This window comes from Prosopis cineraria, unplaced genomic scaffold, assembly GCF_029017545.1.
Source record: "Prosopis cineraria cultivar Desert tree isolate PC_DT_omini unplaced genomic scaffold, ASM2901754v1 PC6, whole genome shotgun sequence".
Classification (NCBI taxonomy): Eukaryota; Viridiplantae; Streptophyta; class Magnoliopsida; order Fabales; family Fabaceae; genus Prosopis; species Prosopis cineraria.
This window is the reverse complement of record NW_026555337.1, coordinates 21,886,349-21,911,877: the sequence shown is the minus strand read 5'-3', so window position 1 is coordinate 21,911,877 and position 25,529 is coordinate 21,886,349. Positions and strand designations below refer to the sequence as shown.

General features: G+C 31.4%; 1 protein-coding gene across 1 annotated transcript; it reads left to right on the top strand.

Moving 5' to 3' along the window:
- Nucleotides 1-2,978: 2,978 nt before the first annotated feature.
- LOC129313994 (brassinosteroid LRR receptor kinase-like) lies at nt 2,979-8,810 on the top strand. The gene is made up of 3 exons (XM_054957375.1): nt 2,979-3,168; nt 8,195-8,338; nt 8,734-8,810. Exons 1-3 carry the CDS (start codon nt 2,979-2,981, stop codon nt 8,808-8,810), a joined length of 411 nt encoding a protein of 136 aa, XP_054813350.1.
- Nucleotides 8,811-25,529: the final 16,719 nt, after the last annotated feature.

Sequence of the window (25,529 nt, the reverse complement as noted above, 5' to 3'; positions counted from 1 at the left end):
GACACGGGCCCAGTGAGTGGAAATAAGGGACTACAGGTTAGATTTGGCAAAAATGATTCATCATATAAGGGCACTTGTAGGATTAATAAGCCATCTTTTGTTATGTCTTTATCACATAAATTGGAAAATATTCTCTCAATAGATATATCCATGACCAATTTAAATTCTATATCTTTAAGCCTTAAATTTTTTTTATAGGTGATATACCTGAAAGAATTGGGAAATTGGATATGCCTCAAGAGCTATATCTTAATCATAATAATTTACAAGGTATTTTTTTAATTAAATTATGATATTCTGCCTACTATAGTTTTTTTTTTCTCTAGTTGTTTTCTTACTATTACTATGAACAACAATGCATTTTCTTTGCCTACTTTTCCTTTTGTTTATAAATTTGTGTATGAGTGAAATTTTCTTTTCTAACAATTTAAACATAAAAATAAGTCTTTAGTTTTTGTTGGCACAAAAAAAGTTTTCTTTTCCAATAATTTGAGAAATGTTAGTTAGGACTTCTTGTGGAGTATTTTGTTCGTTTGGAATAGATGAAGCTGTTATTGTATATTGGTGACTTGGAGTATTGTGTAAAACTTTATTTCTTTATAATCATTTTTCATACAATTAATTCTTTAGTCCATATTGCAGTCTATATAAAACGTATTGAAAAGCATCAGCACATGTGAAAAAGCATGTTTTTCTTTTCATGTGGTTTATGATGCATCATGACAAACAGTTCTAATGACTCTAAAAATAAATTATTACAATATGACATCAGATATACTTAATATTTGTGATAATTAAGTATTTTTATACAAAAAGTATGTTTTTTAATCCCTCACTTTCCATGTAGGATGCCTATCACATGAATTGCATCCGCACGATTTATAATGCATCATCACTCTTAATGATGTGTTTTTTATGTTGTCATGTATGCAGGAGATATTCCTGAAACAATTTGCAATCTGACAAGTATAAAAATAATGGCCCTAGATGTTAATTAATATTTTATAGCTTTTTAAATAAATTTATCAGCGCCTTTGTTGGAACATTAGTTTTTCCTTTTTGTCCTTTTACATTTGGGTTTTTTAATCATATACCAAACAATAATTCTAAGGAAATGGGTGATCTTCTAAATTTAAAAATATGAACCCATTCACATAAGTGCCCATGATTTTCTCTGTCTTGCTTTCTACCTTTTGGAGTTTTGGTGCTCTTGAAAGCAATGTGGAAGTCATTATTTACATTTATATCTTCATTATCTTTGATCGTTATACTTTAGATCCCTCAACTACACATTTATATCTTCATTATCTTTGTAGTTCACATACACAAGAATTGTGTTGTGAAATTTCCAACACTTTGGTGTCCATCAAAGAGGGAAGTGTTACTATTTTTACCTCTGTTTTTTGGGCTTGAAAACATAAGTAAATATATAAAACTATTCTTGATTCCAAGAAGATTTACCCTTCCAACCCCATTCATGCTCTTTTTTTTTTTTGAGTCTCTTTATAGTTTTTTTAATTTTCTTTTTTATTTTGCACTTATTCTCATGAAGGTTTTTCTTTTAATTCTCTTCGTAGATAGATTAGAGCTATTGAACGAACAAATTTGTCTTTGTCCTTGTGAGCTCCCTTTTTGTTTTCCACATCAACACTTTTTTTTTACTACTAGGACTTCTCTTTCCCTCAATGGTTGTTTAGAATGCTAAGTTTTGGGGCAATATCGTGCGGATTTTTTTTTTTTTGGTTGAGAATGATTTTTTTTAATACTACTAGGACTTCTCTTTCCCTCCCTTTTTGTAACACGTTTTTTTTTTTGGGGTTTCCATCATTGCTTTGTTTAGAATGCTTGTTTGTAATTTTTTTTTTTAAAGCTTGTCTGAAGTGAATTTTTTTGTTGATTTGTAGAATCTTTTTCTTTGCTACAAACATCTTTATAATTTTAACTTGGACTCCTTAAAATGAGTCTAAGCCTATGCCCTACAAGTTAACTTGTATACCAAACTTACGTTTCTGATTCATTTTATGGTAGATCTGAATTTATAAAGGTAAATTTGTGGAAAGTTATGGTTTACATAATTATTATATAGACCCTCATTATAATTTCATATTGGAGATAATATTATATATTAATGTTGAAGTACTGTAAGTGTCCCATCATTATCATATATCATATTTGTTTAATTGAGATTAAAAACGTTTTTTTTTTTTGGCAACACATTAAAGCAAGTTTAAGTTCATTACTTAACCCCATAGTTTTTTGTTTGCCAAATGATGAATGATCCATCTTGAAAAACTCCTTTGATCTAAAATTGAATATGTGATTTGACCCAGAAAAAAATTAAATATGTGAATTTCAATGCCTATTTTCGTTGACAATGTAGGATTTCTATATTCCAAAATCCAATAATCAAAATCATAAATACAAGTGATATATATATTGACGATGAAATTAATTATTAGTTAGTATATATAAGATGTGTTACCTTCAATTGCCATTTGCACGGTATCAAAATTCTTAAGATATAATTTTATTTGAAATACCATTATAACAAATTTGTAACTACATGATTGGGGTTCAAGAGCATTATAACCTTTTATCTTCTTCAGCCATTTGTTAGTTAAAATATTAAATTCGTTATGATTAGCAAATGCCAATATTGGGGGCGAACTCATTAACGACATAGCCAAGGGTCCCAATTTGGCTTTATTACTTCTTGTACACTGTCATAATTCTAAAATTGAGAAAGAATAAGTTACCAATAGTTTCAAAAGTTATCTTGCATTTTACTTGATTCTCTTTTATTTCCAACTTCAAGATCTAGTTATATTTTTGGCGGATTACACTAAATTTGATGGATATTTTCTTGATGTAACATTGTAGGAAGCATTCCCGAACAGATTGGTAATCTTAAAAGTCCAAAATTTTTATTTTTAGACACCAATATGTTTTCTAGCCAAATACCATCAACTATCTTTAATATGTCTGGGTTGCAAGAGATTGATTTTAGTTGGAATAATTTGTGGGGAGGCATTCCCTCAAATATATGTCATGGCCTTGCAAATGTACAAGCTTTCGATCTTCAAGCCAACAAATTATTTGGAGCTATACCATCTGATTGGACACAATGCAAGGAACTCAAAGAGTTACAATTAGGAGACAACTTCACAGGTATGTACTGCCCACTATGCCAAATCTCTAAATTCAATCTTACCAAATATACTTTGATTGCACTTTTATGCATTGGACATTGGTTTTGATCAAGACCATTAAACAAATTGGACTTCCTTAATTTTCATCTAAACAAAGATTCTCCTCAACAAATCAATTTATTTTTATATAAAAAGTCAAGAGTCCATATATAAAACATACTTTGGAAAGAAGCATAAGTAAATAAAACTTAGGCATTATTTTATAATTTTTAAATTCTTCTTTTTTTTTCTTTTTCCAAAAGGCTTTTAACAGGCTTCGCAACCAACTGCCCCGTTTCCACGTTCCACCCTTCTTTGTATATATATAAAAGAGAAAGTAAGACCCAATTGGATCAACTTCAACATATCAACGTTGTCCATCAACATTTGGTATTTATATTCATTAATGTTTCTAAAATTGCAATCAAACCCACATCTACAAAAACAAAGCTTAAGCATTGAGATCCCAAAATTGTAGTTTGGTGGTTGACTATGGTTCTCGCAATGGGAGGGAACATGTTACCGATTTGGTCATTGATTGGAGTTTGAAAATATATAATCTTGTCTTCCATTTGGTGTTCAATAGAACTAAGGTCTTTGCCAATTTTTTTTTGGTGGAGGAAGTGATGGAAATTGGAAGAACTCATTATGATGCCATAAATTGTCTTGGAATGAGCTTCTTGCTATGATATCCCTTACTTCCACCTCTTGCATTCAACACCTTATTACTTCTCTTCTTCTAGAAGTCCCATGCCCTGTCACCCCAAAAACAACATTTTGGTTTGGCAATCTACGAGGTCTTATTGTTACACAATATAAATATACATAGAAAAACAACAACAACAACAATAACAACAACACAATTTTATATGGCTATCTAATTCAGTTAGACTCAAACATTGTCAAGTCCAATTAGAGGTACCACTCCCAATGTTGCGAACCAATATATGAATCTAAGTTTATACTCATATTTTGTGTCTGATTGTGCTTTAAATAAGATTGTTTTCAATAAAGGATTACTTGTGCATAGTTTAATAATAATAATAATAATAAACTATAGGGTTTTAATTTTTTGATACCATATGTTAAGTCATAAGAGAATACCGAGCTGCAATAAATATATAAAATCTCAACACAAAATAGAGAACAAGGTTTGGATAAACAAGACAGAAATAACGAGGTCAGTTTTGGGTTTTTAGCTTGTGTTTCCTATAAAAAAACAAAGAAATAACCAGGCCACATTAATTCCTGCATCACCGTTTAATTTGGACCCCGTTATTAATTATTAGTGCACTTTGCCAGTTTTTTTAGTAATCCTGTATTAGCTTGATATGGAAAGTTCTTCATTACACCTTCAACATTCCCACTATAATAAAAAAAAATCAATATCAGTAATCTTATCGAAACTCGACTTTAGTAAAACAATTAAACAATTAGTAAGAAATTTTAGGAGAAATAAAAAAACTGAGCCATTCATTCTTTCAAAATTAGTACAACAAGTCACATTAAAATTTTTTAATTTACTGGTTTGATGCATAAAACTAAAATTATATTAATATATTACGATCAATTCAATTACAATTATATTCTATTATAGCTAAATTAAACAATTTTGGAAGCCCCCCAACAAATACTAATGAATTTCACATAAGTATTATATTAATTCTATCACTGATTTCGTTTTGGAAAATTAAAAAAAAATTAGACTACATATATGTCCACTCTTAAGCGTAATTGCAAGACAACGTGAAATCATTAGTTGAAATGTGTGTGTGTGTGAGTAATATGGAAGGTGTTGTAAATTGATTAAGATGGAAGGTTCCTGAGTCATATAATATCATAAGCTCAATGAGGATTATTTCTCTGAAAATTATTTTTTTGGTTCTAGAGTCACGCCTTTTATTTAAAAAGGGTAGAATTGGAACCTTATGGTTTTTAACAAGTTAACAATGTAACAATATTTTCTTAAAATATGTGAACATATTGGAAATACCCTTTGCTTGACTAATATGTGATTTATTAATGGTATTAGACAATTTGTGCTATAGATAAAGTATTCCTAATTGTGTCTATAAGTGTCAATCTTCTTTCAGGCCATTTACCAAAAAGCATTGGAAACTTGCCATAAAAATTTCTCGGGATTTAAATGAAAATTTTCTAATTTAAAACCTAAGTGAGTTCAGGTATTGTTTTTCACTTAACCCAAAACTCATTTATTTTTTCAACTTTCATTTTTATCTTATTTTCGATTTGGCTTTATTACTCCTATATAATTCAAAAAAATAATATTTTGAATTTCAAGTATAATATTTTTGAATAATAGTTTCAAAATAATACATATTTAAATAGTTAAGTATACATTATTTTCATTTAGGATTGAAACTATTTTTATCATTTTTTAAATTAATTTTAAAATTTAAAATATTTAAAAAGTAGGATTTTTATTTAAAATTATTCTAAAAGTTAAATAAGAATTCATTATGTCGATTATGATTTGGTAAAAGTTATGATATATTATTAGGAAAAAATATGTTAAACCTTCTTGAACTTTGAGACAATTGCAGATGAACCCCCTCACCTTTAAACTTTTAAAACTAACCCCCTACTGTTAATTAATTGATTGGAAAATTCCAGCTTGCATTGGAGGTTTATTTGCTCTTCAGCACCTGATTTTTCATAGTAATAGTGTTGAGAGGGCATTATTCCTCCAAGTGTGTCAAATTTGTCAAAGTTAGAGACACTAGATTGGAACTTAAATTTTATCCATGGATCTATGCAACTTGAGATTGGAAGGCTTCAACATTTAAAGATTTTATATATAAGAGGGAACAATCTTTTAGAAAAGATACTTCCAACTATTTTTGACTCATCTTCACTCGAGCGGATGTCTTTGTCATACAACACCTTAATAGGTTTTTTTTTTTTTATAATGTCAGGTAATTTTATATTTTCTCTAAATTATTTCAAACAATTTTGTAGGTGTTCGTGTGTCTTAAATGTTTGTGTTTTTTCATTTTGCCTATTGACATCATTAGAGTTTTAATTGAGATGCATGGAAAGAAATAAGAAGGCATGGAACTAGCTTTTGATTGAAGGGGATCTAATATTTTAGATGATGATGCGACACATACACACTCACGCTTGCACTGGTTTGAAGAAAAGAGGAAAAGGCATAACAGAAACAGAGTGAGAGATGAAGAACAGGGAGGGAGAGAAAAGACAGAATACAAAGAGATGAAGAAATTAGAAAGATGAAGGCAGAGCAGTGGAGGGGAAGGAGGCAGACGAAGAGGGGGGAGAGAGAGAGCTTTCATATTCTAGTATTCATTCATCATCAAAAGGTCTAAGAACTCTCTTACATGTGCTGCATGGTGGCTTTTTATAGAAGCAACAATAAGAAGGAAACATAAAAAAATTAAATATAAGCTTGAGGTTTCCTTCCCTATAAGGATAAATTTACTTGCAGCTCATTTAATACAGGAAGTGATAAAACAGCCCACTTGCTGAATAGAGTAGAATACATAAAGTAATAAAATATAAAATTAAAATAGATTTTCTCTTATAGCAGGTTTCTTTAAAATATATTAATTCCTATATTTCATCAGATGAACTAGTTTTGAATCTTATAATTATTGTTGCAGGATCTAATATTAGGCTTTAAATGTTTGGTATAAAATATCAAAAGAAAAAGTTCAAGCTATATCATATATGGGCCAGCCACTGGAATAAATAAATCAAACATATGATGGGTAGAAATTAATTAAATATTCATTACTGGCTTTCAAGCTTTTATTTTTTTGGCTTGAATTAAACTATTTACTATTTACTATATACCCCTCAATAACATCACCGTTTTGACTAATTTTAGAAGTTGTATTACCCTATAAGTGTAATCAATCTATGAAACTAACAACTCTTCACACACAAGAATTTTATGTACGGATGGCATAAACCATACATTTTTTAAAGATAACTATATATTTAGGCAATCTTCATTTGAATTTTATTTTTTAATTTTTTTTATTAATATTTTAAAAATTAATTTTATGATTTGAGAGAAATGTTATATTAGAAAATAGATGAAGTACAACAATATAAAACTTAAAAATAAAAATATAAAAATATTAACAACATATTAACTTCACAAAAGTACTTCAATAAAAAAACTTTCTAAATAATATACAATGAATTCACATTTTAATGATCTAGAAGTGATATAATGATATAAATTCAACAAAATTAATAATTTATTAATATTGTATATATATATATAATATACACTATTTCACCCCTTTTTATATTATAATTATTTTTGGTAATTCTAATTTTTTTATATATGTGAGTCATTATGATCAAAGTGTTTTGCGAATTTTGATATATGTTGTTATAAAATTTTCATATTATTTATGATTTATTTGTAGGGTGAAATATATTCATTTATATTTAATTTTATTTATATTACATAAGCCGTCACATAATTTTCAAAAGTAAACAATTTAATTTTATTTTTAACTCTTTTAAAAAAATACTATATCAAAGATTCTGAAAGGTGCATCTTAGCAATTTAAACTTACTTGTTTACTCTTGTTAAACACCATTAATTCCGTTCCTAATCTATATCATTCTCCCTCCCCCATTTCTGCAAAGAACAATGCAAGCACGCAACAATGCACCTTTTTTTTTGTATTTATCTAATAATTTATGCACTATAATAAATGAGTACAATTTCAAAATTTGTATATTTGTGCTGATGAATTTTTTTGTCCTATAATATTTTTTTTACAATTTAGAGGTTATATACAAAACAATTTTGTTTTGTTTAAGAGCTTCATTATTTTTCCGGACTCTAGTTTCTTTTAAATACAAATTCAAGTATTATATCATAATCACAATAACTTAAAAAAAGAAGCATTCATAAAATTATGTTTGTTACTTATTTTTCTTTCATCATAATCTTATACATGAGAATTCATAATAATGTAGCTTTTTTTATTATCATATTGCAGGAAATATTCCTCAAACAATCGGTGGCCTCACAAACTTGAAAATTATATATCTTCGTGCTAACAAGTTGTCTGGCCAGATACCAAGGAGTATTGAAAATTTGACAAAACTTCAAGAGCTAGACCTTAGTAGAAATAACATTGAAGGTACGCTTTCGACTAATCATAATCACATAATGTGTAACTTTTTATCATATTTGAGTTTTTTTTTTTTTTGCATTTATCTAATCATTTATGCACTATAAGAAACGAGTACAATTTAAAAATTTGTATATTTGTGCTGATGAATTGTTTTGTCCTATAATATTTTGTTGACAATTTAGAGGTTATATACAAAACAATTTTTGTTTGGTTTAAGAACTTCATTATTTTTCCGGACTCTAGTTTTATTTAAATACAAATTCAAGAGTTATTATATCATAATCACAATAACTTAAAAAAAGAACATTCATAAAATTATGTTTGTTATTTATTTTTCTTTTATCATAATCTTATACATGAGAATTCATAATAATGTGGTTTTTTTTATTATCATATTGCAGGAAATATTCCTCAAACAATTGGCGACCTATCAAACTTGAAAATTATATCTATAGGTGCTAACAAGTTGTCCGGCTAAATACCAAGGAATATTGTAAACTTGACGAAACTTCAAGAGCTAGACCTCATTAGAAATAACATTGAAGGTATGCTTTCAACTAATCATAATCACATAATGTGTAATTTTCTATCATATCTGAGTTATTTTCTGAGATGGGCTATATCATATAAGTATATATATGTCCCCTGGAAGAAAGGGTCTCCAAGTTGTTCTTTAACAAGTTTATAGAAAATTAAAAGGATGATCCCGAAACATTTCTTTTAAATTTTAAAAGTTAGATTTGTTAAAAATGATTTACCATACATGAACACTTGGAGCATTAGACAAATTTTATTATATATTTATCAAATACATAGAAAATATTCTCAATATTACTGCTGTGTGACTAATTTAAATTGTATATATTTAAGAGTTAATTTTTTTTAAGCCAATATACCAGGCAATTTTTCATCAAATTATGATGTTATAGCTAATATACTTTTTCCTCTTTAGTTGTTTTCTCAGTGTGTGTGTATTTCTCTACCAATTTTCCTTTTGGTTATACATTTGTGTGTTCTAGAACTTTTATTTTTATATATGAATGATTCTTTTTAATTACTATTTGCAAACATTGGTTAGAACTAGAGACTTGTTGAAATACTTTAGTTTTAAAGTCAGGTAAAATGAACCATATATAATATGTGGCACTACAAAAGTTTTACAGTAGGATCAGCAATATAATTCACATTTCTATTAGATTACGTCACCACTCTATGCTAGCTACTAAGATATTTACTGTAATTCCAGTTTTAACTTCCATTAATTTGTCAATTTAAATTCCTGTGTAATTAATTTTGTTTTGATATATTACTACTCCTAGAATTCTAGGTGTGAGGCAACGTTCAAAATGTGTTCATATTTCATATCAAAGACATCAAATGTTAATAAAATTATCATTGACTTTCTTAATTCAATTGCTCTACAACATAACATTTTTCTTACTATACATTGCATGGATCAATCTATTTGGACAAACTAAAATTTGAACAGGCGTATCTTAAAATATATATGTACTCATTAAGTATATTTATTTTAGAAAGATATTAACAAAATGTTCTTTAAATATTTTATACATAGTCTTTTGGATGTTATATTTTCCTGAAAAATTGTTCAACAACCTTCAGTATAGTGATAAAGTAAAATATAAGTGAAATTTAAATGACATATTATATTTTTTCTATCAAAATGTATCCATATATACTATATATTGTATAAAAAGCCAATATGATGTATTTGGCTTGTGAATTGTGTTACGATTCAAGATATTTAATTTATATTGAACTGCATGTTTTTAATTTTGAAATATAATTTTTATTTTTTTCCATTGAATTTACAAAAGGGATTTTAGTTTTTGCAAGTTTAATAGAGGCACATGTAAAATGATTTTGCATGTTCTAGTTAACTCCCTCATTTATAGCACTATCTTCTCATGGAATACATTCCAAAAGTCAGTGGTCTTGTTTTTATTTTTATTTTTTTATATTCTCAATCATCTCATAAAGTTATATTGCATCATTTTAACACGTTTCATGAAACTTTAAAATTACAAAATCTATCTCTTTGTATCAAGAAAGTTTGCTTAGCATTTGTTTAGTATATTATGCTTTATTCATTTTCACTTTTGATGACTTCATTTTTGGGTTTTAATTAATTGTTTGACAACATAAAGATGCATTGGAAATTTGATATACTATTAGTAAGTGATAGTTTGGCACTATCAATCATTTTATTCCTTTTTGTTCTTCTTTTGTCAGTTGGAACATAATCACTTGTATGACAATGTTAATATCTACATCAATATTAAAATATAAAATCTCCATATCAATGGTTTTCCTTAAACTGTAAACAGGAATTAATAAATTGGAAAATAGCAAACTTTAGTCCCTATAAACCAGAATCAACATCTCTGTTTTATGGACTAAAAAAGAGGCAAACATATTCCTCAACACATAGTGCAAGATTTGTTTATATTTGGGGTGTAGGGCAAAGGCGTAGGAAATATAAAAAGACTTCAAAATTTGGCCGTTGATTTTATTTTTTTGGTAATGCATAATAATTAACCACATCGTATATTATGTAACAATTCATTTGCAACGTTATATCACTTTTCCGATTCAGTTTTGACTGTTGTACGGAAATTGGCCAAGTGCTAGTTCCGATTCAACTGATTAAAATGGCTAGTCCAGTTCAATTTTTTAAGACTATGTATTTTCACGTGACCATGTCATCATTAATTGTTTTTGGTATTTGAGTTTATAGTTTTATTATGATGCTAAAATCTATTATGTGTAATTTTTTTTCCTTGCAAAATTTATTTTTAAATTATAGGAGATATTCCCAAAGCAATGGGAGTTTGAATATGCTTCAAATGTTAGACCTCAGTGAGAATAATTTACAAGGGATACCTTCAACAAAATATAATATTTTTATTTTTAAATATTTTTAGATTTTTAAATAAATATATGAGCACCACTAGAAACATTTGTTTTTCTTTTTTGTCCTGTTCATTTGAGTTCTTTAATCATATGACAAGCAATAATCTGAAGGAATTTTGGGTGATCATCCAAATTTAAAAATATGAACCCATTCACATCACAACCCACCATTATCTATTTCTTGCTATCTACCTTCTCATGCTCTTGCAATCAACAAGAAAGGCATTATTTACATTTTATCCTCATCATCAATGATCATTGCACTTTAGAGCCCTCAGTTACACATTTAGATTTGTCGCTTACATGCACATGAATTGTGTTGTGAAATTTACACCACTTTGGTGTCCTTCAAACATAGAATTGTATTGCTCTATTTTTTGGATTTCAAAATAGAGTTAAGCATGCAATACTGTTATTGATTACATGAAGATTTATCCTTCCAAATTTGTGCTCTTTTCATTTAAGTCTCTCAATAGTTTCTTTTTCTTCTATTTATTTTTCAATAATCAATCCATGAAGATTTTCCTTCTGATTTGAACTATCAGATTATGGGCTATCTATATCTTTAATATATAGCTCTATCTCAACTTCTCCTTTACTATTTTTATTATGGTCGGGAATCACAAATATACCCAACTCTTCTAAATAAGGCTCAGCCTCACCATTTGTGTCAAGTTCTCACATATACACATAAATTCACATTCAATCCATATTCACACAAGTGGAACAAGTTACAAAACAACATACACTTACTTGAATGGCATTCAGGCCTACCCATGTACCCTTCACTAGGGCACTATATCATCCTAAAAATTTTAAGACTCGGATTTATTTTAAAAATAAAATAAAAATATCTATAATTAAATTAAAATTTAGAATAATTTAATAGAGGCCCAGAGTTTAAATTTTACTAAGCAAAAGTTTGGTTTTATTTGATTTTTAACTATGGGAAAAATTACCAAAGTTGACCCAGGCTTTTGTGCAATAATAAAAAATGTTGGGCCATTTCTTGTAATTTTCCCCAAACTTTTAGATCAGCTTTTATAAGGGGAAAATAGACGCAGAAACGTAGAGAAAGGAAAGGAAAGGAAACACACGAGAGCGAGAGAGGAAGAAGAGAAGAGAAAGAGAGGGAGTTAGGCTTGGATCTAGGAGCCTTTGTGACCGTTGCGAGCTCGGCTACACGATAGGTAAAATCCCTACTTTAATCCTCTTCCCTTTCTCTTGATTTTCTTCAATTTATGGAAGAGGAAATTTTTAGATTTTGATCCTAAAGGCTTTATTCTTGTAAGCTTTTGTTTCTTTGGATCCTAGGGAGGATGTTTTGAGTTTCTATATAGTGATCTAATGTTTTGAGTGGATAATTGAATGAAAAGAGGTGTTTTGGGGCACAAATTAAATCCTGAGAGATTGGGTTTTGCTCTTCAATGGTTTAAGCTTATTGATTTAGTTATAATTTTGCTATTTGAGCCCAATAAGATTTAAATTAAGGTTTGGTTTTCATTATAAGGGCTAATGGTGAAAGTTGGTGGCACTAAGTAAAGGTTTTTAATTAATAAAAAAATTATATAAATTGAAAATTAGCCTAATAATGGCTAATAAATGGTTTTGGTAGTTAAGCGATACTATGTGAATAGTTAGTTTAATATATAGACTATTGGGATGGACTATTGGGATGGACTATGGCTCATAGACCCAAGTTGTGTGGTATGAATTATAGTCTTCGTTAATGCTATTTGACATGATAAGTGATGTGGATCACTTATATATTGTAGGAATTGTTGGTGGAATTTGTTCAGAAGTTAAGGAACAAGCTGAGCCTATTTTGGTACCAAAGGGTTGAGGTAACAGAGAAAATTTATATTTCTTATTACTCTGTTTCAGCTATTTTTGAATAAATATTGCTAGCTATCATGCATTACATGTTTTAAAAGATTAAATGTGCTTTATAAGGGGTTATGGGGTACTAATTTGATTATAGCAAAATATGTTTTCTAATTGTTTAACAATAATGTTTTTATGGAAACGAGATTTGTTTATATGTATTTTAATCATAAGGAATAAAAGTTGCACTTAAGGAAGTGTAACTAAGTAAGGTATCTTAGATAGGCTAAGGAACTGTTTAAGGGAGATTTATAAATGTTATACTATCTTAGAGTATTGAAGTGGTCAATACTCAAGAAAGGTAGACACAACTAAAAGGCATGACCTCGATGAGAGTTCATCAATAAGAAGGTATGTACTTTTGATATTCTATGGCACACTACCAGTACTCAGTGTTGCCTTACGTATTATGGGCTCAGTGCACTAAAGTGGTTAGTGTATTGAGTGTTCAATACCTCTCAGTAGGGGAGGGAATCTGACATATGAAGTGTAAGGTTGAGTGGCTAAGCCAAGGTAGCCCTCACATAGAGAGTAAGTCGGGCTGGCTCTGGGAGGGAGTTAGCTTTGACTGCTCAAGATTCACGTTAAGGGGCATAGGCGGTTCGGTGGATTAGATCATGCCTTAGATTATGTTTTGTGTCTGTGGAGGTACAAGTAGGTATAAGGTTTACCTGCGAGTTAAAGAGTGCCAGGGGCATTTTGTTGGTTATGAAAGGCCATACCGGCCTAGGTCATGCATTCATGCATTTTAAATGGCTAAATTATATACTATGTTGAATTTATTATTCACTTATTTGATTATGGCTTGCTTTGTAATAATCAATGTAGATTTCTCTGTTACTGAGACTGTGGTTGTCTCACCCCTTTTTTTTTAATATTCTAGGTCCAGGCAAAGGATCCAGTGGTGGATAGAGAAAGGAGCAAAGCTAGGGGTTTGCTTGTGATTTGTAAAGAACTGCAACCCCTTTTTTTGAGCAAATATATTGTAATGTATTTAGGATTAGGGTACTAGTAGGATATGATTATGTATATGTGTGTGAATATGTGTGGATTGTGTGCTTGTGTATGAATTTTTGTCTATTTGTAGACTTGTGGTTAGGAAACTTGGTTATGGTGTGTGGTTTTGATGGATTTACTTAGTAGACCAAGTTTCTATTACAAGCAGATATTTATTTTAATATATATATATATATATGTGATTCTATAAGCAAATGCAAAGTGGTTGCATTGCAAATGGTGTGCTATGGGCAAGCATACACCTTGGATAGAGAGAGTGGGTACGTGGGCCCCACAAGGAGCTCTGAGCCAAGTGAAAATGTTTAGCATATGTATTTATATAAATACATGATATTTGGATTGATTTGTGACCACTCTTGTATGATTTGTGCATTTTGGGGGTTTAGGGTTCATTTTGGGAAATGGCACCCGGGTGGTCAAATTTTAATGTATGGGGGTTTTCTATCATTTGAATGTTCTATCAGGTGTTTTTAGTCTTATTTGACGTGTCCAAAGTGTTCCCACAGGTTTGTGACCATTTGAGATTTGGACAATTTTGAAAATGGTTTTTACCAAAAAGTTACACTTTTGCATCCGGGTGTCTGAATCTTAATTCGACCGTTGGATTTCTCTAAAATTTGAGTCACAAGTAAAACCTTTTATAAGCTTCGTGTGGGTATTAGAATCATGTCGATCGGATATCGGATGGAGAAACGGTGCACTTCGAAATTTGGTCTGGAGGTGCTGTCATGACAGCATTTCATTGCTGTCATGACAACTACAATAGTGATATTGCAACCTGAACAAAATTCAATCCATTCGTTGGATATTTTCAAAATTTGGTATGCTAATAGTATTCTTTAAAAGTGACATGTGGGCTTTGGAATCACTCCGATCGGAGGTCGGATGATGAAATGGTGTACTCCAGAAGTTGGTCCGGAAGTGCTGTCATGACAGCAAAAGTGACCAAATTTATAACATGTCCAATTTTTAATCCGACTGTTGGATCTTTTTGAAATTTGGTACACTTATAGTACCCTTTGAATGTGACGTGTGAGCTTTAGAATTTCTTTAATCGGAGATCGAAAGACAGAACGGTGCCTCCCTGAAGTTGACTCAGGAGGGCTGTCATAACAGCAATTTAATGCTATCATGACAACATATTTTTACCCTTCTTTCATCTAACTTGCTTCCGTGCGCTATAGGTAGAAGCTATAAAATTTTTTAAAGGTTTTAAATGTTTAATTTGCAATTGTGTATTTGCTTAGTGATTTAAATGATTTGTTTCCTAAGTTGGTTTTATGATTAATTCCTTAACCACAGTTAGTTTATTTGAATTGTGTGATTTTTAGATAACACTCGGGGCAAGTGTTACAGGCACCCTCAGTGAGATGCAACATCACATATATTTACATAAGAAAGTTTTGACAACACAATTCATATTTTCCTTTCACATACAGTTATGTATTCAAGTTGGCAACTCGAGTTCTAGATACAATTTTGTACATTCATTTACACTAATGGTAGTCATATCACTACCAATCAAGCCTACTCTTGTCTCGCTTCCCTTCCCAGCCTTTTCATGCTCTCTTCACTTATGTACAAAGGTAACAGAGTGAGACATATATCATAGTAACTCAAATATAACCTCAATTATCGATTAGTAAGCAAAATCATATGTATATACAAGAGATAAAGTAGCATATATTTTAGTAAAAATAATGTCATATACATGTATAGGAATTCATTCTCATCAATCTCATCATACTTATGCTAATACATTCCTGGTTCCACCTAGTGAAGCAGTCTTTACGCTTGGACCAGGACTTCCAATCACATAGAACAAGGCCCATCATACCTTTGTTCAAACCAGGTAATCCTCTTTATGTATGGGTGGTCTCTTAGGTCCATCATGATAGAGTCAAGCTCTATGCTTAGGATCTTTAAGACTTCTTAGCCTTACATAGAGTAGGACCATAACCCCTTATCCTAGTCTAAGGTATACTTATAGATTATTGCATATACTAGGTCCATCGTGGTGGAGTCAAGCTCTATGCTTTGTATCATCAAGATCTCTTAAGTCTGTCATGGCGAAGTCAAGCTTTACACTCTTGATCATCAGGACTTCCTGGACTTACTCAGAGCAAGGCTGCATCTTTCTATCATAATCTAGGGTATACTCATAGATGCAATGCACATGTCTGCATATATCCCTTTCAATTCATTTCATACATTGTTGACACATCCACATGCATATTCTTTCACAATGCTACTACTCTATATTTCATAACACAATGCACATAGTTATATAAAAATACTTATAAATAATTTTACAAATAAACAAGTAAAAAGGTTACTCCAGTTACCTTTAACCCTTACTACTAACGGTTACCAATCACTATAGATTCCTAAGTGTGTAGATTCTCATGAGCAATGTCACAGGTGCTTAATCTCATTCAATTCTCAACATTTGATATAAACATTGATTTAGCTAAACTAAATCCCTTAACATAGAAACTAGTCCAATTAACACCTTTTAAATTCATAAGTCCACTATCTACAGTCATTGGCATTATAGGCTATTCAAATGACCAAAACAACCTCCTAACATATTCATTCAACTAATTTTCACCATTTAACCTAACTTTTAGGCTAAGCTCAACCATTTATCACTATATTAGTCACAAAACCTTAGTTTCATATTCAATAGCCCTTTTTAAACCTTTCTTTTAGATTTCGATATTTTAAAAATTCTTGGTTTGATTTCTCAACAGATGAAATTTAATGAAAATAGGGTGGAAATGAAGCTTAGGGCTATGCGATACTTACTTGATAAGTCACTAGTCGAAGTTGACTCCTAATCACTAGATAATGTAAGCCCTATTAGAGCCAAGCTTCTCTACGTTCTTATATGCATTTTCCTCACTTCTTCCTTCTAATTGCACGAGCTGATCATGTCAGCTTGGAGTGATTTCTGCACACTATGCCATAGTGTATGCAAATTCTATAACAGCATATGGCACAATAAGTTCAACCTCACTTGTGCTCACGTGTTTTGACCCATATTATTATTCTATCATTCAATTCTATTAACATAACAACCAAGAACTTTCGACAGAAATGAAGAAGAAGCAGAAATGTAGCACTCACACACAAAAGAAAGAGAAACAGAGCAAAGAACTTTCGACACATGCAGAAAATACAGTTGAAAAGAAGGAAAAAAGAAAAAGCAGAGCAGGAGAGCAATGATTCACCTCTTCCATCCTCTATATAAGGCTGAACGAGAAATAAAGAGGTGTATGGTTTTTGGTTGTAGAAAAAGTGAGAAGAAACAGGGGCAGAAATGCAAAAACAAAGCACAAAAGAATATAAGAGGAGAGGAAGAAGAGACCGAGGAGAAGGTAGAAAACAGAGTCAGAGATTAGAAGCTAAAACAAAGGATGAAAGAGGAAGAGATTGAGACAAAGAGAGAGGGACTGAAGGAGTTGTTCTGGTTGAAAAAAAGAAACTAAGAGGATGAGGGAAGAAGCTGTTCTGGCAGGGAAAAAAGAGAAGCCGAGAGGACGAGGAAGGAGCTGTTCATCAGAGGCTGTAATATCATGCAGTAATACGGTGAAGGACCTGAAACAGAAGTAGTGAGACAGATCTGGGACGTGCTACACACAGGCTTTTGCTTCTAAATCTGAAATGCATGTGTTTAATTTCTATTTATTATTCCAAAAATAGATTTCATATTTAAATACCTGTCCCATATTTTTCAGTTTCCAAATGATTTTCATTGTAATTGTCATTTTTTTAATAAAAAAAGAGAGTGTGAAAAAGAAGGATAAAGAAATTACAAATAATAATTTTTGCTTGCTATCATAACTAAGCTTAATTTGATTGTAGGCATAACCTCATTTCAAATAAAGAACTAGTGTAATTATTAAGCAAGGTCTTTAAATGTGTTTTTAGCATGAAAGGGTATATTAATATGTATGAGCATGATTTTTTTTCATCTCCATTAGTCCTAAGGTCCTTTACTTGTCAATAATATTGCTACACTCATATCGTATGGCACTCTCCATCATGATTACATGTATGATTTCATTTATTATGACAAGCCTATTTTATAAAAGATAGAGGGTAGAGAATTCGATTCTTACCCAATTGAAAGAAAAATGAATGAAATGAATAAGAGAAATTTATCTCTAATCATTTACTTCTCGTGTGAGATTTTAAGAATTTCCACAGACATTTAAAGCGATCTTATACCGTGTAAATCAATAAGATTTTGTAGGTATAGAGATCTAATTTATATGTATAATCAATGGTTTCAATGACCAACCGTTAAAACTAACTATCTTTTTATAATCTAAATAATCCATTTAAGTTCCATGTGAGATTTCAAGAATCTTCGTAGGGACTTAAATTAATCACATTATCGTGTGGGATAATAAGTCCTCACAGATATAGTGATTCTCAATTTTTATAATAAATAAATCATTTTGTAAATAATCATATAATACACAATTTAAAAAATTAATTAATCAAATTAATGCATTTAAATTGTAACCATATTTACCGATTATATTTTTTAGTCATGTGAGATTTTTGAATCTCCGTAGGCTTTTTAGATAATCAGATTATTGTATGAGTCAATAAGACTCTACAGATATAACGATTAAGTTTTTAATATATATATATATATATATAAATTATGTATTAAAATAATCACATTTAAAATGTATTTAAATTTAATTCCTTTATCGTGTGAGATTTTAGAATCTCCGTAGATATTTAGGGTAATCATATTTTGTATAAGCCAATAAGGCTTTACAGGTATGATGATTAAAATTCTTCAAAACATGTATAAACATGCTAAAAAATTATTATTGACACTTAAAAATATACATAAGAATATAAATAAATAAATTAAATTGCCAAACTCTTTTATCGTGTGAGATTTTGGAATCTCCGTATATATTTAGAGCAATTGCATTATCATATGAACTAATAAGGTTCTGTAGATACTGCGATTAAATCCTCAATCATAAAAATAATAATTTTAAACCCTTTTCTTTCTTTATTCTAAAAATTTAAAAATTGAGAAAATGATGGAAATTAAATCACTTTTTGCAATTTAAGACACATATCAAAATTTTAAAAATTTTTTTATTTGCAAAATGGTAAATTATTTCTAATTAATTTCTCTTCAAAAAAATATTTTCACCAACAAACTTATAAGCCCGAACTACGTGGAATTTGATCCCCATCACAGGGTATATAGGCCTCAGAGTCAGATTTTGAGTCAAGTCCGTCCTGCCTTGTAAATAAATAAACATTTCTCACCTAACTCCTATCATTTTTATATCAAACACATGAATATAAAAGGGATAATTAAAATAATTATAAAACCATATTAATAGAGCACAACAAAACTTCAGGTAACCGTTCTGACGAACGGGTGTTGTAGGGTGGCTAACACCTTCTCCACACTTAACCGACTCCTGAACCTATTCTCTGATTTTGCAGAACATCCTTATCCTCTATTTAACGGTTTCCTGAGATTTTCCTCAAAATCTTGGTAGCGACTCCTCGTTCCGTTCGGTTCTCGCCGCGAAGGCCAGGACCTTCTATCTCGCACCGTCCACGTCGCATTTTTTTCGGGTGCGACAGTTGGTGACTCCACTAGGGATAGGTTAGACAGTCAAGCCTATATAAGTTTATTGTGCTCAAAATATAATATGGTCTTTCTTTTTATTATTATTATTATTATCCCTTTTAATTTATGTGTGCTTTTCCCCCCTTCCTTTTCTCTTTTCTCTCTCTTTTCATTTTTTATAATATGTTTTAGGATAGATAACATGCGAAACAAATCCTAGGATAGAAGACTTTTATTTGTACATATATCTGTCTCTGTGTTTAACCTTTAACAGTTGAAGGTTGGGTAGCATATGGGAATAAGATAACATGCTTGCATGCTCTTATCACACACTGTGCACTTACACAATTTGACACACACATATTTTGGGCCCTATACCCAGGTCTGTGAGTACCATAGGTTAGTAAAGGTTAGTAGTAGTTTTCCTGTAGAGTTTTTGAACTCTCAAAGGTTACCATGAATACCTCACCTAAGCTGTTACTTACTCAGTAAATTCAGTCCCTATAGAGCTTATGTTCTCGAAAGGTCAAAATTACTGAGTAAGGTCTTCACTTTGTGGTGAGGGCATTTTGGGAACCTTTTATCTATCAGGACTATGAATCTACCCTGGAGCTACACGTTTTAGATAAAAGCTAGTAGCCAACCATTTTAGCTCATGCTTGATGATTACAAAGATAAACAGACTTAAGCTTCCTTAAATAAGACACAAAATGAGAGCATGTTTTATTGCATCATTATCATTATCATGACATATCATTTGTGCATACTACCTTAAGGAAAATAGCTGTTGGGTACCTTATGCTAGAGCGGGTATTGAATGTCTTACACTAATCAATGTTAATGTGTCACAAGGGTGGCACTAGCATTAAATAACTAAGCTTTGCCCATGGGTCTTTGACCCTAGTGACTATAAATTCATAACAATGAAGAGTTGATGCATTTTGTCAGCTAATTCTCGTTAAACAACTTTTCTTGTTGTAGGGTAAAATAACACATTTTATTTTGAAAGTGAAACATTAGCCATGTATTAGTTTTGACTATTCATAGGCTAATTGTTAATCCTTTCTCCCTATAATGCAATAAGCACCTGGAGGAGATTGGAAACTTCTCATTCCTAAATAATAAATTAAACTTTGTTTAAGAAGAATTAGTTGACTCTTATGTATAAATGTTTGAAAACCAACTATCCTTGATTTTTTCCCCTTAAAAGAAAAAACAAATTATAAGGCTATTACTCTTATGACTTTAATCATGTAGGGATTTTTATCTCTTGAGGTTAATAGTCATTTTCCATTTCCCTATGATGCAATAAGCATATAGAGGAAAGGAAATTTTGTTTGGCATAAATGAGGTAGCCTTGTAATCACTTAAAAAAAAAAGGCAATAACAAATTATGAGGCTATTACTTTCATGACTTTAATCATGTAGGGATTTTAGTCTCTTGAGGTTAATAGTCATTTTCCATTTCCCTATGATGCAATAAACATATAGAGGAAAGGAAATTTTGTTTGGCATAAATGAGGTAACCTTGTAATCACTTAAAAAAAAAGCAAAAACAAATTATAAGGCTATTACTTTCATGACTTTAATCATATAGGGATTTTGGTCCCTTGTAGGTTAATAGTCATTTCCATTTCCCTATGATGCGATAAGCATATGAAGGAAAGGAAATTTTATTTGGCATAAATGAGGTAGCCTTGTAATCACTTAAGAGAATGCACAAAGTTATAATATTTTTAATATCCAAACCCTTTTTATAGGGATTGCCAAATCACCTTGTGCTTTCCTTAGCATAGAGGTTTAAGGCATGAGAAAGCACACTTGCTTATTTAACCCTTGTTTATAGGCATGCAGTAAAAAAATGATATTTGAAAATTCTCCCAATTCGATCACAAGTCCTATGTCCTTGAGTGAGATTCAAAATTCTTTCAATTTGGCCTCTACCCCAACATAAAGTTGTAAATAAATAAATTGATGCATCTTTTCATCCTGACCCCCACTTGATTCCACAATAATCATCCATTAGAGCAAGGCCATATATGGCAAACAAATGCATTTGCATCCATACATTTTCACATCACATGCCAGGATAAAAAGGCTTTGGAATTTTTAAAATATTGGATTTTTTTGGGTCCTTTACATGGGAAGGTCAAGGTCCCCCACCTTACTTGCCACAATGCCAGTCATTTTCTTGCTCCTTGCCTATTGTCATTATCTCATCCATTCAAAGCACATCAACATTTTACAATATACTTTCATACCCTTACCTCGACCATCAAAAATGATATAGTAGATGTGGATGCTAGCATTCACTTGGGGCACATAGTTTTCCTGATCAAGTTGTAAGGTTAAAAAAATAAAAAGGGGAGATAAAGAAATCAAGCCCAAATGTCGCATTCATCAATAAGATCATTCACCATGGAAGACAGAATTCAAAGATATTGTTTCTAACATGTCTTATCTTCATTGCGCAATGTTTGTATGGTCGAACTCTATCACTGGAAATGATCTTATTTAACTTTGTCAATGTTGTAATCATACTTTTTCATTTGACACCCTTGTTTGCTTGTTCTACCCCTTGACCATAAAACTTCTCTTATCATGTGCATTACTCCCTTAACTTTTGGTTTTCCCAATGAAAAATCACAATGGATATGGAAAAGATTAACTTGAATGAAAATACCCCTATTTCATGAAAATATAAAAATAACAAGAAAAAAAGAGAAAAAGGAATAAAGATAAAAAGCGAGTAATTAGAGAGATAAGATATCATGCTCCATTAACAAGTTAAGTCAAGATATGAGGCATTTTTTTTTTCTTCTTTCCTAAATCTTGAAGGAGTTCCCCCTAGTCACCCATATTGAGCCAGAAGTAGTGTTTCTTTCATTCACCTGTTTACAAATATCACTGGGGTAGGGTACCCGAACATATGTTTATACTGAATTTTTAAATTCCAAGAAAGGATCAATACTTTCTTTCACCCCATTGAAGCCTTTTTTTTAACCCTCCAAATTTATCCATTCAGATAATTTCTTTCCATTTCTAAGCTCATGAAAGAAAAGCTCAAGAGCTAAGAATAAATACAAAAAAAGAGAAAAAAAGAAAAAAGAAAAAAAATACTCTAACTGATGAAAAATCAAAAGAAGATTATCCCTCCACTAGTATTCACTCATTGAATGGGACACGAAGAAAAAAGAAGAAGAAATAGAAGAGGATTCTTTTCCTTTCCTAATAATAACTCCATAGAAATGCCAAGTCTTGCAAGATCACATGTCAAAAAGAAGAATTCCATTGTGATTTTGCACTTATGTTCAGACCATCACATCCTTTCCGTTCTCAACCTATAATTTTATCCTATTCTGCTACATCACAATCCCTAAATATCCTCTCTTGTTAGGTGAATTTTAGCATAATTTTATGTTAGAGTAGAAGAAGAAAAAGGTTGAAGGAAGAATTTATATAGGGGCACAAAACTTTTGATCCAAATATCCTTTTATTTTATTAGCTCATTTACCCAGGCCACATTATAAACCCCATAAGTCCTCATTGAGATTTGACTTGTTTGAATACAATTGGGGTAGTTTTCTTATTGGAGATCATTTCAAGATGCAGATTGTTGAAATTGGGGTAAGCTTACAGCTTAACATGAGATCTTTTACTCAAAATTTGTGTTATTTTCAAAGGGACATACAAAACAAAAAGGGGGCCCTCTTTTTAATTTCTATATTCATTCCCTTTTATCTCTATACTATCTAAAGACACATCATATAAAATTTAGGTAGTTCTCAATTTTACCATTCCATCACTTTCTACTTCACAGTTTGGCTTATCCATGTGATGCCTCTCATTCATACATTTATTGCACCCGAATGGAGATACCTCTAAATATTTCTAACATTTCATTGACTGGCCACTCCGTTTCATTTTCAAACATGGCCTTTTGTTTATGATGATTGTTTACATTGACATTGTTAAATAAAAATTAGTGCCAATTTCACTTATTGACTGTACAAGTATTAATGATAAAGATAGACAAGATGGAACATCTATGTCTAACAAGCATTTCATATGGGCAAACAAATTGTCTTGAAAATTCTCAATAGGGGAGGAATAAACAATTTTAGATATTTGAGAGTGTGACCCTCAGTTCACAATTCTTATGGCAAAAGTTGTCAAGTCATTGACTTGCAATTTCATTGGGGAGACCAATAACTTTCCTATTGTAAATGACCAAGAGAACCCTAGTATTTTGCTAATTTCAAGTTTTGTTTCCCTCTTGCATCAAAATCCTGCAAATAAAACAAGTACATTTTACAATTTCAAATGCATTGGGCGTTCTATGTCTTCACATGAATTGAAAAATTTCATCTTTCACATCAAAGTGAGCCTCAGTTTAGATTAGGGTAAATGAGGAGTAATGGCAGGCACCCCAAAGCCCAATACCGGCTAGCACGATTCTTTAAAGCCTTATAATGGAAGGCACCCCAAAGCCCTGTAACCGCAGGCACCCCAAAGCCCAATACCGGCTGGCACGATTCTTTAAAATCCCTGTAATGGCAGGCACCCTTAAAGCCCTATAACTGTAGGCACCCCAAAGCCCAGTACCAGCTGGCATGATTCCTTAAACCTTGTAATGGCAGGCACCCCAAAATCCTATTATAGTAGGCACCCCAAAGCCCAGTACCAGCTGGCACAATTCTTTAAAGCCCTGTAACGGCAGGCACCCCAAAGCCTTATCATGGCAGGAAACCCAAAAGCCCAATACCGGCTGGCACAATTCTTTAAAGCCCTGTAACGGCAGGCACCCTAAAGCTCAGTACCGGCTGGCACGATTCTTTAAAAGCTCTGTAACGGTAGGTACCCTTAAAGCCCTGTAACAGCAAGCACCCTAAAGCCCAGTACCGGCTGATATGATTCTTTAAAGCCCTGTAATGGTAGGCACCCCAAAGCCTTGTTACGGCAAGCATCCCAAAGCTTGGTACCAGTTGGCACGATTCTTTAAAGCCTTGTAACGGCAAGCACCCCAAATCCCTGTCACGGCAGGCACCCCAAAAGCCCAGTACCGACTGGCACAATTCTTTAAAAGCCCTGTAATGGCAGGCACCCCAGTATCAGCTGGCACGATTCTTTAAAAGCCCTGTAATGGCAGGCACCCTAAAGCCCTGTCACGGCAGGCACCCCAAAGCCCAGTACCGGCTAGCACGATTCTTTAAAAGTCCTGTCACGGTAAGCACCCCAAAGCCCAGTACTGGCTAACACAATTCTTTAAAGCTCTATCACGGCAGGCACCCTCCAAGCCTTGTAAAGGCACTCATCCACCAGGTCCTTTGGAACATAGGCAATTTATCTCCATTGAGGTTTTGTTTTGTTTTGTTTATTTTTTAAATCACATTTCATTTTAAACTCTTTTTTTTATTTTGTTTTGTTTTGTTTTGTTTTTGTTTTGTTTGGTTGTAGGTACCTAAGAGTCTTGCCCCTCCAAATAAAATACATGTTTCTCTCTTCATTCATTTCTAATATAAGAATATCATCTCATGAAAATCTCTTTTAGAAATCAAATGAAGAGGGGGCATCTAGTCAACATATATTTTGTTTGGATCGTTGTCATTTAATCATTTTCATTCACATCATATTGCTAAAACCTAAAAAAAAAATCATTCTATTGTGTTTGTTATCAAACAGTCTTGCATCATTTGGTCATTTTGATTTGCATCACATCGCTAAAACAAAAAAAATCAA

Bases quoted from the DNA above. Each gene is read 5' to 3' on its own strand.
- LOC129313994 (XM_054957375.1), top strand. From the start codon at position 2,979: ATGTCTGGGTTGCAAGAGATTGATTTTAGTTGGAATAATTTGTGGGGA. The intron at 3,169-8,194 runs GTATGTACTGCC...ATCATATTGCAG, and splicing joins ATTAGGAGACAACTTCACAG to GAAATATTCCTCAAACAATC. The intron at 8,339-8,733 runs GTACGCTTTCGA...ATCATATTGCAG, and splicing joins TAGTAGAAATAACATTGAAG to GAAATATTCCTCAAACAATT.